Here is a 15,054-nt window from a genome sequence, read left to right on the forward strand (position 1 = left end):
CTCCAACTCCGACACCGGAGGGCTCGCCGCCGGCGCGGGGTTCCGGCTGCACAGGCCCTTCGGCCGTCGCTTCTTCGGCAGGCCCAGCGGCCGGTTCTCCGACGGCCGCCTCTACATCGACTTCCTCTGTACGAGTGAACTCAGGCACATCATGCATGCACTATCTGTACATTGGCTTTTTCGCTATCGGTTCCGTGTAGTTTGAATGTGAACTGGATACTGGATAGTGCAGACGACTGATCACTCGAATTCATATTTGCATGGATCTAGGCGAGAGGCTGGGGCTGGATTATCTGAGCCCGTACCTGGAGTCGTCGGGCGTGTCCTTCAGTCACGGGGCCAACTTCGCCGCCGCCGGCGCCGCCACGGCGCAGACCGTGGACTCCGGGCAGTTCAGCCTGCCGACGCAGCTCCGCCAGTTCCGGCACTTCAAGGCCCGCACGGCCGAGCTCCTCCCGCTAGGTACGAACTTTCAATCTTTCATGAACCCCGAGCTCCTTACATGTCGGTAGTCGGTCTGAAATCTGAATGTGCTGGAAGTCTGGAATGCACTCCGTATGCAGGGCTCGGTTCTGGCATCACGGAGGATGAATTCCGACAAGCTGTGTACTCGTTCGACATCGGCCAGAACGACATCTCTCTCGCCTTCACCGCCAACCTCACGCAAGAACGCATCCTGCAGGCCGTCGTCCCGGCCATCGCCGCGAGGATCAGGAACGCCGTCAAGGTGACTTGAGCTGCTGCTAGTGCTACGCACTGCACTCCAAAATTCACATTTGCCAGCATCAGAATGGGCATGTCTTGCTGCTCATCGATCGCGTGCGTAATGGCACAGATGGTGTACGGGGCCGGCGGGCGCAAGTTCGTGCTCTACGACACGGGGCCGTTCGGGTGCCTGCCCAGCACGCTATCGCAGCTCCGGGTACGTCGTGGAAGAGGCGGCGACGACGGCGAGGAGGAGGAGGTCGACGACGTGGGGTGCCTCGCCCGCCACAACGCCGCCGCCGAGGCCCTCAACGCGCGCCTGCGCCTTCTCCGGCGCGACCTTGCCGCGGAGCTTCCCGGCGCGACCGTCGTCGGCGTGGACATGTACGCCATCAAGTACGGCCTCGTCGCCAACCACACGGCGCACGGGTTCAGCAGCCCGCTGACGGCGTGCTGCGGCGCCGGCGGGCCGCCATACAACTACCAGCCCGGGGCGGCGTGCGGGAGTGCCAAGGCGAAGGCTTGCCCGGAGGCAGACGGCGTCAGGTACATCAGCTGGGACGGGGTGCACTACACGGAGGCGGCGAACCGGATGGTCGCCGATAAGATACTGTCCTCAGAGCACAACACCCCTCGGCTTCCTCTGCAGACGCTCTGCAACCAGAGTACATAGCTGACAGCGAAGTCTGAAACAAATTCTCATGCACAACTGATGATTTGTACTACTGTACCAGCTCAGAACATGCTTACGCATTGCGAAGTGGGGAGCAGACATTCAGCAAACCAGAATGAGACATGTAAAAGCTTATTGTTCTCTCCACCCTTCCCTTACCCCCAAAGATGAGTTGCATGGAGCAATGCGTTTGCAGCAACCAACTAAGATTCTAGTGCACATTAACAGTTTGCTTCCTTACAACAAAACATCAACAGTTCACTGTTTACAACCGATCCTGATTTATCTAACTTTTATTACTGACGGAGTTACACAATCATTGTAAATTACAGGATCCCACCTACTTGTATACCACCTGAGTACACCCAATAATTAATAGCTACACATAATTTTACAGGAGAAGCCGAGTAGCCATAATCTGCAATACGTCATATAGTGAGCATCCATAGTGTTGGACAGATCAGCATAGGGGAACTCAGAACTCCACTGAGCGACGATCGATCCTTGGTCACTCCCGCGGCCTAGCGAGCCAGAGAGAACTCAGAGCACGCAAACGCGAAAAGTAGTCATGTATAGCTAGGAGAGCACGGGAGGCCTGTCGGATAGTCAGAATTCGCTGCATTTGATGCAAAGTCTGCTGTCGCAGGTTGTCAGCCTGATAGATATGGAAACAAAAATTCTCATCAGTCTCAAATAGGTCGAACCAAATGAGAACTGATTAAAGCTATCCGAAAAATACGGCGGTCAAAATGCTGAAGTATCACATCTGCAAGAATTTAAGGAAAAAAAGGCTTGCCTGGCGAAGAAAATTCTCAAGTGTTCCAAGCTTGCCCATGGCCATAGCCATCTGACCCATGTAGTTTGCCACGTTGCCTGAAGTACCAGAGGAACCGAGCGATCCAGCCAAAGTATCTGCCAAGGATTGCTGCAATGCTTCCATCCCCTGTGACAGGGCATCCTCCGCCTGCTGGGAAGATTGCTGGAGGTTGGTTAATCCAGCCAACTGTGTCTCGGTTAGCGGCTCAAGGTGATTCGCCAGGAGCTGAAATTTTATATCGTATGGAGATATCAGTAAATATCACATGACCGGTAAGGGCATTGAATTTACAACAAACCCTGAGATTTCACACTTCACTCACCTTTAAAAGCTCAGATGGACGGAAACCCCCAAGCCAAAGGAAGCACCTTTCGGCAGGTGTCTTCCACATGCCTGACAGTATATGAAACACATCAGCCTTGGCAGCTACACCTTTGACCTTGAATATTTCATCATAATGTGCCATTATCCCATCTACAATAAGGCGCAGGTCACTGTCACTTGCATGAGCATTAACTGCAGTCCTCAACTCGTTGATTTGCTTATTTTGGTCCTCAAGCCATCTAGTGTATTCTATGTCAAAAGTCATTGCCCCTGCAAAGATAAGTTTATTGCTCAGATAAACTTCTAACATAGATTGACATCACATACTATTGAACATCACGTAACAAAGAGTGCCGCTGCAAACATTTATGGGCACATATGGAAATTTGGAGAAGGAAATACCATTTCCACTCATGGCATGGGTTTGGTCTCCTGAGCTAGAAATGAAGATTCCCTACAAATAAATATACAGCATTAATCTTAATTACAGTAAAAGCATAACCTACTGCAAAAAAATATCGCAACCAACATTCAGCCAGTAAAGATTTACCTGCTGGCGAGCTTTCTGGAGCTCCTGCTCTAGTTGTGCAAGCTTCAGCTTACTGCTTTCAAGCTGTTGCACATATGACTTCAAACAAATAGAAAAACATTATTACTGGCTCAGACCAAATGAACAATCAAGTAGTCATCATTGAGTGGAAACTACAAATACTACTCCCTCCGTCCCATGATATAAGATGTTATTACAACAAATATAGGAGTATAGCGGTTGTAATAACATCTTATATTATGAGACGGAGGGAGTAACACACAAGGCTCATGCATGAAGAATTCAGCTATTTTTTCGAAAACAGGAATACCCCCCTGGCCTCAATGGCTAGTTTATACAATTCAATTACCTATGCAGAGACAACTAAGAATTCATTTAAGTCCTATATACTGAGACACATGAAGTAGTGCCTGACAATATGACATGTTATTTGTCCCTTAATGCAATGTGCAATTTTATTACACAATAAGAAAATTATAACCGAAAAATAAAACGGAGGCATGGTGGCACATAGAACTACAGTGAAGAAACACTCAGTTCAGTTCATCAACACAACTACAAACAGCTCTGCTCAGAACCTCCAAACTCCTTAATTCTGTAAGTATAACTGATGCCTTTCCTTTATAAGCATACTCTCAAATTACACAGAACTAGCTTGAATCAGGTTAAGTTGCTAAATTAATTTAAGTAAAAAAGGAAAATTCCTTACATCAGAGAACAAACGACAAATAAGGGCAAGATTTATAATGATACCTTTTTCCTCAGCCGACTTTTCCTTGCCGCCTCGCGATTTTGAGCAAGACGACGCAGTGTCTATCGGATGGCAAATACGACAAGCAATTAATAACATAAAAACACGCAAGAATACACAACAACAGCAACGTACAAGAAAAGTAACAGGAATATCACCTTTTGGTCCAAAGGTTTGTCGGACCTGTCAGACCTATCTGAAGAATTAGAAGCCATGATTGCCCCACTTTGTCCGTGTTCTAGCTGCAAGTAGTTAAGAACTTGAGCATTTTGGGGGTATCACTTGGCAGTGAATTCATAATGAGTAAGTAAAGCAGACTAAGAACTGCAAGTTTCTTTGATAACTTTGGCATATTTGGAATATCGGTCGGCAGTTGGTACATATGAACAGGTGAAACAGCATGTGAATCTAGGTTAAAGGGGGTTGTTTCTAACTAATATTTCATTACAACGAAAATACATATTGGGTCATGGTACTAGCAGAGGATGATATCAAATCGACTCATTTGTGCTATAAGATCAGCAGGTTATATAGTCATTTAAGTAATACAACATCTTTGCTGCGCAACAATCGTGTGATACATTTGGAATACGTGAAGCAATCAATCCTAATGGACCACCGTTTTTATGGCAAGCAACAAATGCGGACAGCATCTCATGGAAAACTCTCTGCTTTCCATTATATAGTCATTTAAGTAATACATCATCTTTGCTGCGCAACAATCGTGTGATACATTTGGAATACGTGAAGCAATCAATCCTAATGGACCACCGTTTTTATGGCAAGCAACAAATGCGGACAGCATCTCATGGAAAACTCTCTGCTTTCCGCTACCTGCCAACCACCCTCTCTCTGCTCAGAAAAGTATCCCCTCTCATAGTCTCACTCATCTCTCTTGACAACGGTGATGGGAGGCGCGGAGGTGACCGGAGTAGCGAGGAGGTGCACAACAAGGCAACATTGAAGGGGAGACAGTGCAAATATGTGGTCGTCGTCGCGGATCCAGCTCCGCAGTCTGCTTCTTGCCGCACTGCTAAATAGCGGTAGTGTTGCATGCGGTTTATGTCATATCGGCTGCGGGTGGCGGCAACACCGGAGGCTACGACAATTCGTCAGGACGAAAGCTGCCAAAAAACCTCATGTATCCAAGGCATAGCGCTTGGTGGCCAAAAAGATTACTTGAGATATGTACGCGACATCTTCATCGACCAGACAAAAGCTAGATTCGTATACTTGCATATCTATTTAACTTTTTCATCTATTTGTTGAGTAGCAGATCGATTGACGTACTGCCGAAACGATCAGCTTGCTACAGAATCCAGGAACTTTTTTTTTCTCAAATGAAGTTGCTAAGGAAGGTCTGCACATTTGGGTTTTCTTGCAGACATTTGAGCGTTTTATTTAGTTTTGAATTCTTTGAAATTTCAGTTGATGGATCTTCTCTTGCACCAGTGAGATGCATCGCAGAGGCGTTTCGGCCGTCAAGATGCCTCGATTGATTGCAAGCTCTGTATTTTTACTAAGGCTTCTCCAGAATTTGTCTCGATTGATTGCACAGTTTTTTGTTAGCTTGGATAGCTTGCTTAGTGATTATTCACTAAGCTCCCTGTGTGAATTATTAATGAATTCCTGAAGATTCTTGTGGTCACAAATCATTGTTCTGTTGAAAACATCTAAAATGGCAGTCGTCTACTATTAACTGGGGTACCATGAAGATTCTGGGATTCATTTGGTTGTATTGACTGGGTCTTTGAAAATGGGTTGGCATTATTCCGCCATGAAGATCGTCATCAGCTATATGAATAATGGATGCATCTCCTCGTCGATGTTTTGACTAGATATCTGCACATTACTTGCACCATGATGGTTATTTCATATTAAGTGGGATACTGAATAATGTTGCTTTTCAAAATTCGAAGACCTACATTATGTCTTGCCTTGAAAATTGTATTCAGACCGGAGAAGCATAATGAGTGTTGATTTCGAATTGCCTTTTTATGTGTTGATAAAGTGGATTTCGTTATGAGAATAGATTCTTGTATTTTTATTCTTCCTAAATATTTGGTAACTATTTGTCCTGAACATATCATGAAATCTTTGCAATAACCAAATGAAACTCCAAATATAGAAAAATAATTGATGCCAATTTGAAAACTAGAATTTATAATTGACCAAGGAAAGCTGTCGAGTGGGTTTTCATTTTAGTTTTTGTTTATTTGCTGATTCCTCTTCATGTCCAAGGTTAAAATTTACTTTGCACAATATTTCAAACATAAATACAGAAAACCTGAAAGTTATTAAGCGGATCTATTTTTTGTAGTTGTAGGCTGCCCAGAATTTGCAGTGATTATTTTTTCAAATAATGGTACTCCCTCCGGCCCTAAATACTTGTCGCAGGTTAGCCTACATTTTACCTAAATCTACAACATATATTTAGGGCTGGAGGGAGTAATTTTAAAACACAATAAATCATGAAATGTGTGAAAAAACTGTTGGCAGCCTTCACGATTATTAATTGCTGTATCTTATAGTCATACTGGAACATACAACCGTTGGGCATCTCCCCAGAGCTGTATTATATATGGTGGCCATATGTGGACCCGTTGGGCTAATAAGTGTGAGCAATATACACCAAACTAAACGTGGGACTGAAATGCGCTATACACTCTTGGGGGTATGAATACATTGCTAATCTCGAAGCAGCCAACAGTTTGGATGCCATCCTCTGCTAGTACCATGACCCAAAAGTCCAGGTCATTCATTACAATCGTTATAGCACACGGAAATGTCTCCAGCAGTTTACTTAAAGATTATCAACTCTGTTGTTGAGCTTTAGAAATCAATTCCAACCACAGTGCGATTCACAGTTCAAATGCTAACACGACGCTGAGCATAACAGTTATCTATTTGTCTCCAGAAACTGGTGCAGGTAAAGAGACACAGGCGCTTAAGTAGTTGAGTTCAACTGGAAGCTTGTGTAGAAAAGAAGAGGGAGGAAACGGTTAAACCCATAAAATAAAGAAAAGAACAACGAGTACCCTGTGGTTCTTGCCGTCGTGGTCTACAACAATTGAGTTGTCAGTCCTCGAGCTCGCATCTGCCATCACCGGGCCTCGGCAGAGCACATTCACCAGGAGACAGCAAATCACTTTGCCCCTCCCTTGTTAACAGCAAGGCGGTGAGCCCAGCCCTGTGTTGTGTGAGATCAACCACTGCCCGAACCTATACAGCACAGCGAAGCAAAGTTGGAGAAATTAGCAACAGGAAGACAGTAGCTGCATATGCATAGCGACATAGTACAGTTAGATGTGTGTACTTACTTCTCGCTGATCCAAGTCAGTGGCGGCTCAGGGTTTCGCTACAGCCGTATGGTCTGCAAAAGAAATAGGCGTCTTAGTAGGAAGTACGAAGTAGGCAAGGCAATCAAAATAATTAGGCTGTCGGAGCAAGGATATGCACATTTATGCACTTGTGCCGATCTGAAACCCTACATACAGGTAGGATGTGATGGTTAATCTCCCTGGAGGGCCACAGAAGTAGTTTGCACAGTGGCAGTGCTGCATACTAATTACTACTCCCGTCTGTGACACCCCGAGTAAACACACACAAATCCAGCCACTAGAAAACCATCTCCAGCATCACCAGCCACGATTCATCCGCCGTTTGAGTACAGCAACAGCAGGTAGGTACACCAACTATCCTGATCCGAAACAGCAGAGCTAACCGAAAGCAGTAGCAGGGAGGGGGTGTGGAGCTGAAATCGGGGGGCATACCGCGTGGGATCGGCGGTGGCGTCCGGAGCGGGGCTCGGCGTGGCGCCGGCGGGCCGCGGTCATGGTCAGGTCAGCCCGCGCCTCCGCCCAGTCCGTCTGTGGTGGGTGGGGAGCTTCAGAGCTCAGCAACCGGATCGACGACGGGTTCTCCCCGGAGGCTGGCGGCGCGTCGTCGCTCCGGCTCGCGGATTTGGTGGGGGATTGAGGCAGGGGGAAGGTTCGAGAAGCTGTTTCTGGTGGAGGTGGACTAGTGGAGGCGGAGCGGGGGAGGGGAAGGCGCCAACAAAGGGGACGGCGGCTGGCGTGGTCGCGGCGCACGGCTCGGCGTGTCGCTGACGCGTGGGGACCGCGGGGACGCGTGGCGTGGACGTGGATCTGGGGCCGCGCGGGGTGGCGTCAGTGTGAGGGGCCCACGTGCTTTGCTTGCCTCACCAACCCTGCCCTCGTCCTCACCCTCGTCACGTCTTTGACTTCTCCACCTGCAGCTGCAACTGCAACGGAGGAGGAAGCTACGGCGTTATCCGCGAGGGTTGAACTGCTGCCAATTTACCGTGGTCCACGGGCCACGGCTCGACGATGAACACGTGATTGCTACAGTGAAAATGATTAGCGTTGTTGATTTGCTCCAGGGGATTTCAGGTGTTACCAAACTCGTGTAGCAAAAAAAAAATTGATAGCAATGTTGGAATAAAATACATTAGATGATAATAATATTTAGGAAAATCGGTAATAGTCTATCAAACGCGGTTGCATACTAAATTGCAAACTAGGCCCCAAATAAAGGCGAAAGTATGTTCCAACCATATAAATAAGCAAAAAAAAAAAAAAAGAGCTACCGCGTTTGTTATGTGTTTCTAAAAAAAAGGACCATAAAAGGATACAACGAAAAGCAATCACGTCAACAGCCTCCATCACCACCTCCGGGGACGAAAACATCTGGAGTAGGGAGGAAGTGGTGTGACGTCGCAACACCTTCATAGAGCCTCTGATGTCGGTTGAACAGAGCATGGCGCCGCATCAACGTCGAGACCTGTAGTTGTTACCAGCCAAAGTCTTTAGTAGGCCGCCAATCAACATTTGCCGAGGATGAACTCCAAATTGAAGCACCTTCGGATCTTCCTCGCTACCTTTTCGATGTGTAGGATAGAGCACCACCACTCTTCTTCCCAGCACAGCCATGGTCAACCGAAAGAAGCTTATCCACACATGTGCTCCACACCGAGAGCTGGCCACACACCACGGCCTTATTGAAGGAGTCGTAAGCCCTCCTCGTCGTTCCTAGCTCCAATGTCAAGAGAAAGAGAACCACAAGCAGAAGCCCTACACCGCCCAAGATCCGGCTGTTTGGATCTGGCATGCCTCCCCTCAACTACCGGCATAAAGCCAAAACACCTAAATGTACGATGAACAGACCAAGCACTACATCCTTCTCTTCTATGGGCGGCAACGCCACCGAATTCGAGTTGGATGAGATCGGCAGAGAGGGGAGACTCTCAAGGCTACTGTAGCTAGGATATATAAGGAGAAAGATGGAATCTTTTGACTTTTCAACTCATGGAGTAGATGTAAAAAAAAAAATCGTACGAATTGAGGTGTAGAACTGCAATCTATATTTAGAAGATGTCATTCCTTTGATCAAAATGGCTTACTTAGAAAAAAAAACCTATGGATTGGATTACTCAAAAATTCCTTTGAAAATCTTTCAAACCAAAGGGATTGTAGTTTGTTTTTGATATCCTTAGTAGTTGCATATCGAAACGTTGATTAATTGTACTAGTTCGTTTAGATTGAGACATTTTCTTCTGCCACTCATGAATGAGCTTGTCTCTAGTGCGCAAAGTGCCTTCATAAAAAATGAAGTACCATGCCAAAAAAATTATATCAAGAATCTTGTGATAAAGCTTCACAGGTGCAAGACCACGACTCTCTCATTCAAGCTTGAAATTCGCAAGGTGTTTGACTCTATTATCTGGAATTATATTCTTGACCTTCTTCAAAAGGGTGGCTTCCCGAGTAGATTCTAGAATTGGATTGCCGCTTTGTTTGCTACCTCGTCTTCCTAAGTCCTCCTCAACGGAGTGGCCGGCCTTCCTATCAAGCTCGTATGTGGATCCACCAAGGAGACCCCCTTTCGCTGCTTCTCTTCGCCATTGGCATCGACCTTCTCACTCAAATCCTTAATATTGCCACTACTCATGGGCTCTTTCACAAGATTTGGGCACGTGGAACCATTTTGAGGACCTCGTGTTATTTGGATTATGCGGCTATCTTTGTGACCCCCTACAAGCTAGATATCCAAAACGCTTCTTCATGTTTGCATGGTTTTGGGGAAGTTATCGGCCTTTGCACCAATATCCAAAAGAGCTCCATCGTCCCGATTCGATGTGGGCAAATCAACCTTGGTGAAATTGTTCAACGGCCTCCGGTATAGAGGGCGCCTTTTCCCTTAAAGTATATTGGATTGCCGTTATCCATTTGGTACATACGGAGATCGGACTTTCAACACCTACAAGACAAAGTTGATGGGAAAATCCTTTCTTGGAATGTCACCACCGCGGGAGGCCAAAATCTATGTCCAATTACTTACATATAATATGGCCAAAACTTGACCAATCAAGTTGCAGTATTAATCAAGATAGCGCAATCCGTTTGAACGATGGCTGATAAATCAGTCTACTTTATGGCCAAGGCCATGCCTTCCATAGCTGCACTTGTTTTGATCGATCCATCTAGTTGCTTGTGACTGCAAATTAGTGTTTTTTTTTGTATCATCTCCAAAAATATAAAAATACTAGTATCTGTTTTGGGTGACAAGTCTTTACCAGATTTCTGTAATTTTTCAATACCTTTTAGTGTAGGTTTATAGAGGTCATTTGAAGGGAAACGAAAGAAACAGGAAAGTGTCGATGGTACGCAAATAATTGCATAAGTTGGAAGACGCAATAGACAGGGAAGATGCAATAGACGGAGTGACTAAATGATCACTTCTCGGTAGTGAAAAATAGAAAATCATACGAATAAACTAAACATTTGTTCATATACCTCCTTGCGAGGTAAGTAACCAGAACAGGGGGTGTAGCTCATATGGTAGAGCGCTCGCTTCGCATGCGAGAGGCACGGGGTTCGATTCCCCGCACCTCCAAGATTTTTTCTCTTCTGCATTATTCGAATTTACAAAATTCGCTTGACTTATTTTTATTTTTGCCAAGGCTGCTCGTGCTTGTCTGCTCGTATTTTGAGAGAACGAAACAAAATGTTTAGGTTGCTCGTATTTTGAGAGAACGAAACAAAAAACAAAACTTTGCTATATCACAAGTTCAGAAAGCCAAAAGCAAAATCCAATACATGACTGCATTCTACATGATTCGATTTACAAATTTGGGTTAACTTGATTTTTATTTTTGCCAAGGCTGCACTTGGTTGTCTGCTTGTATTTGAAAGAACGAAACAAAAAAACTTTTGCTATATGGACAAGGTGTTTCTCCACCTCGGGTGCATATGCATCCTTTATTTGAAATGCATTTTAAACATATTTAAAAATTTTAAAAAAATACAAAAAAATCTCGTGTATATCTTCACGTGTTACACGTTCACAAAGTTGTTTCAACAAAAACCGATATGTTTTGTGCCCTATGTAAAAAAGAGAAACTTTTGGTACTAAAATAGTCTATTTCTTGAGACATTTTTTGTCTTTTTTTTACAGAAGGCACAAATATTGTTGGTTTTATGTGAAACTTTACATGCACACGTAGAACATGTACCTCTACATACGAAAAAATTACTAATTTTTGTAACTTTTTTAAATATGTTTTGTAGGCACCCGGGATCAGTTTTGAGTTTCACTTGCTATATCGCAAGTTCAGAAAGCCAAAAGCGAAATCCAATACATGACTGCATCAATCCAATAAGAATCTCTCAAATATTTCTTTTCTATTCATATTGATATGATCCATAATTCCATATACAACTTGAAAGATAACTCCTCATACAAGATCTCGCGTGAGAAGAAAATTGTAGCTCCGAGTCCTGACACCAAAATAAAACCATTGCCAAATTCTACCAATAGGAGCCGGACATAACTTTAGTTTGGTATGGTAAAGAAGAATGCAGAGAAGGCTCTGTACTTGGAGTGGTGATCATCCAGATGGCTAGTAAGTCGGGATGGAAGAATCGGCTTTCACCGAGTAGGCATGGATTCCACCCGCAACATTGTAAATTTTTTGGAATCCCTGCAAAACAACGGTTCACCTTGTCAGAGGATACTGTTATTTTACCACTACACAGGTAAGGAGTCTGAAGATTTATGTTGATACTTCAATTACCTGTGACTGCAGCCACTTAGCTACCTGCATTGACCGCATGCCATGGTGGCACTGAAGCAAAGGAAAGAGGCAAAATACAGTTAGAAACTGGCATAATCCACTGATGCAGTTGCTAGTTCCCTTCCACATTCACTGAATCAACTCAATCTTTATGTGTAGGAAGTAGGAGTACTATAATACTTCAGTTTATTTAGTCACTGGCCTTTATGCAGCATACTGGAGGCCATTTTAATCGTACTAACGAACTTACCAGAACATATGTGTCCTTTTGAGGATCATATTCATCAGCCATGACTGGTCCCCAGGTTCCAAATTGGCGGAGAGGTAGAACTTTGAAACCTGGAAGGGACGCTCTCTCCCTGCCAAGCATAAGTAAAAAGTCAGCATCGACTCCATGGGAATGGACTAATGAGTGAACATTTAGGATAAGCAAGCACACCGAACTGGGTCATAACAATAATATACCCGCAATGCAAAAACTTAGGCAATTATCTGAATGTACATGATGAATCATGGAATTCTGCATCCAATTTGGTCTTGCGAGTCTAAGGGGATTAGCACACTATAAGTCTACATAAGGATCTATACCTCTGCAAGTCTATATAAACCTGCAAGCTATGTTGGTGTTCAACAGTTTAATCTTGATAATATAGACAGGTGTTTCCGAAAGACAATAGAGACACGGTAACTGCCAAACACTTTTGCATTATAATTGTTCAGAAGAGACAAGCAAAATTGATTATCCACTGAGATCATGCCACTGTAAGGACCCAATTTTAAAAGATTTGAAAAAGGCCCCACATTAACATCCTGGTACACCACATAAACCTCTATCATCTTCTCGTGGAAGGCAAGATTATGACTGTCACCTAATAGTTTATTGCAAGGTTTATTGTGCTATTGAGCGAAATGCAAAATACTGGAGAAGCATCTTACATCCTCGCAGATGTGTCATTACTTTTCATACATGAATTATCATGACTTAGTGAGGGACTTGTCATTCGGAATTTTGGATCAGTGTATGGCCAACAACTGAGACATAGATGCGATGGTGAAGAATCTTACACTTCATCAGGCTCCCGAACATCAATCAATTGAGCTTCTTCGATAAAACTAGGATCTTGCATTTTTGCGTGAAGCTCTTCTGGTGCAATATCTTGAAGCATGCATTGGTCCCTGCCATTTGGCGTAAAATATATGAATACTTGTACATTTATACAGAGATACAATATCTTGTGTCGTTAGAATCAACTACCTCTCAGAGAGGACCTGCACTAAATGCCATCCAAATTTTGTCTTGCACCGTACAACTTTTTTCAAAGGAGCACTAAATGCTGCTTCTTCAAACTCTGGTACCTGCTCAAGTCAAGTAATAACACTAAAGTACTGTTTGCTGAACACATTGCCAGAGTACTAACAGAAACTGAAATATCAGTATCCCTGGAATGCATGTGCATATAACAATAAAAAGAATAACATTTAGATGATGGCAATCGATGATAGGATGCGAGTTTCGTGGGGGGAAAACTAGCTAGTTATAGCAAGACACTTAGATATCTGAGAGCACCGAGTCAGTCAATAACAGTGGAATTGGTGGTAGAGTGATTTAGATGTGTATAAACATATAGATGTATTCAACAAGATGGAATATAAACTTGTTGTAAGACTAGCAGTTCCCCGCAAATATGGAAACAACGAATAAACTATACCAACAATAATATTTTATATGTTCTTGTTTGCCAGTTAATGATGTTGATAGCTCTTGATAATTTAGAGGTCAGAAGAAGTAAAAACCACCACAGAATCAAATAAATTCAATTCTAAATAACAACATGTACTATGAAAAATAACACTCCCAATTGAATCCCACATGGATTTCACAACCGATGCCCAGCAATAGTTAGATAATCAGTACAATTCCACGATGCAGCATAGGTACATCGGTATCCCAGTTGAACAATAATAATATGTGAAGTCCTACTACAGCACTCTTCTACTAGTATGTACAAGAAAAGCAAGTTAATGTTGTACCATCTGCCCCCTCCGAACCCACCCAAGCATACCACCATTATCTTTTGATGGACATAAGGAGTGCTCCACGGCTAAATCGCTCAAGTCCACCCCTGAAATGCAAAAATAAACAACATGATTCTCATTGTAACAACAGCTGTTGAGCACTTTTAATGTCTTGTACTTGCTAGTGTTATTTTTTCCATAATTATCCCAAAAAAAAGTAAACATACATGTTACCATCCATTCCACATGAATGATGTTAGTTCAGTTTGGCATGTATACTCAGCAATCAGCATTTTTTAATTTTGTAACATGGCCTTGAATTATGACATTAAACATATACAATGACATGGATTGGATGCATTCAAGCATGAGTGGTTTCGTGTATCAGAACTTGAAGACACCCATTTTGCAAGGCGTACATGTTACCTCACATTGGATATTAGTATAAATCTCTAGACTAAGTATATCAGATACAGTATTACAAAAACAACAAACTAGTAAAGCACCCCGAAGGAAAAATAAGAACAATCTAAGTAGTCACCTGAAGCGATGCTCTTCTCCAGATCGACCAGAAGCCTAGCATCCTTTTCGCCAACAAGCAGATGCTGGACCAGCACTTCCTTCCCCTCCCTCGGAGTCGGAGGGCTACCGGCAGCAGTGCAGAGAACTGCCAAACATAGATTCATGCCAAGCAATCAATCAATCCCGTGCCACAACCTAATAATCACCCCCAAATTGATGCATACAATATAGCAAAGATAAAAGGAAGCACGGTCGAAAACTGAACAAAACGCTCCCCAATCTCCGCAGCGAACCGACAGACACGCGACGCGGGCAATCGCGCTCACTCACCCCTGGTGCTGGGCCTGGGTTGGCCGGCGGGACGCATGGCCGAGCCCCACGTCGCGGAGATGGGCGACGCGGACGCGAGGAGCGAGAGGGCCGCGGGCGGCGGCGCGGGGCTGCCGGCGGCGAGGGGGGCGAGGCGCGCGAACCCGGAGAGGGACGCCGCCTGGGGAGAGGAGGAAGGGGAGTACGGGCACGGGAAGCGCGCCGCCCTAGTTGCTCGGAGACCAAGCATGGCTGTCTTCCTCGTCGCTTGCCACGGCGAAGGGAGACAAAG

The 15,054-nt window shown here is 44.5% G+C and overlaps 2 protein-coding genes and 1 non-coding gene across 3 annotated transcripts; 1 reads left to right on the forward strand and 2 right to left on the reverse strand.

Moving 5' to 3' along the window:
- Window positions 1-1,593: 1,593 nt before the first annotated feature.
- Window positions 1,594-7,036, reverse strand: LOC124673769 (transcription factor TGA2.1-like). The gene is made up of 8 exons (XM_047209808.1): window positions 6,859-7,036; window positions 3,979-4,062; window positions 3,823-3,882; window positions 3,070-3,147; window positions 2,922-2,973; window positions 2,518-2,789; window positions 2,175-2,420; window positions 1,594-2,033 (listed from the first exon to the last, which is right to left on the reverse strand). Exons 1-8 carry the CDS (start codon window positions 6,922-6,924, stop codon window positions 1,887-1,889), a joined length of 1,005 nt encoding a protein of 334 aa, XP_047065764.1. The 5' UTR covers window positions 6,925-7,036; the 3' UTR covers window positions 1,594-1,886.
- Window positions 7,037-10,662: 3,626 nt separating this feature from the next.
- Window positions 10,663-10,735, forward strand: TRNAA-CGC. Its single transcript has one exon. It is a non-coding gene; the product is annotated as a tRNA-Ala (tRNA).
- A 750-nt stretch (window positions 10,736-11,485) lies between these two features.
- On the reverse strand, window positions 11,486-15,033 carry LOC124674908 (rhodanese-like/PpiC domain-containing protein 12, chloroplastic). Its single transcript, XM_047210959.1, has 8 exons — window positions 14,784-15,033; window positions 14,473-14,598; window positions 13,947-14,038; window positions 13,171-13,271; window positions 12,981-13,091; window positions 12,166-12,274; window positions 11,916-11,966; window positions 11,486-11,822 (listed from the first exon to the last, which is right to left on the reverse strand). The coding sequence occupies exons 1-8, from the start codon at window positions 15,010-15,012 to the stop codon at window positions 11,742-11,744; spliced, it is 900 nt and encodes a 299-aa protein (XP_047066915.1). The 5' UTR covers window positions 15,013-15,033; the 3' UTR covers window positions 11,486-11,741.
- Window positions 15,034-15,054: the final 21 nt, after the last annotated feature.

Source organism: Lolium rigidum, chromosome 7 (assembly GCF_022539505.1).
Source record: "Lolium rigidum isolate FL_2022 chromosome 7, APGP_CSIRO_Lrig_0.1, whole genome shotgun sequence".
NCBI classification, from domain to species: domain Eukaryota; kingdom Viridiplantae; phylum Streptophyta; class Magnoliopsida; order Poales; family Poaceae; genus Lolium; species Lolium rigidum.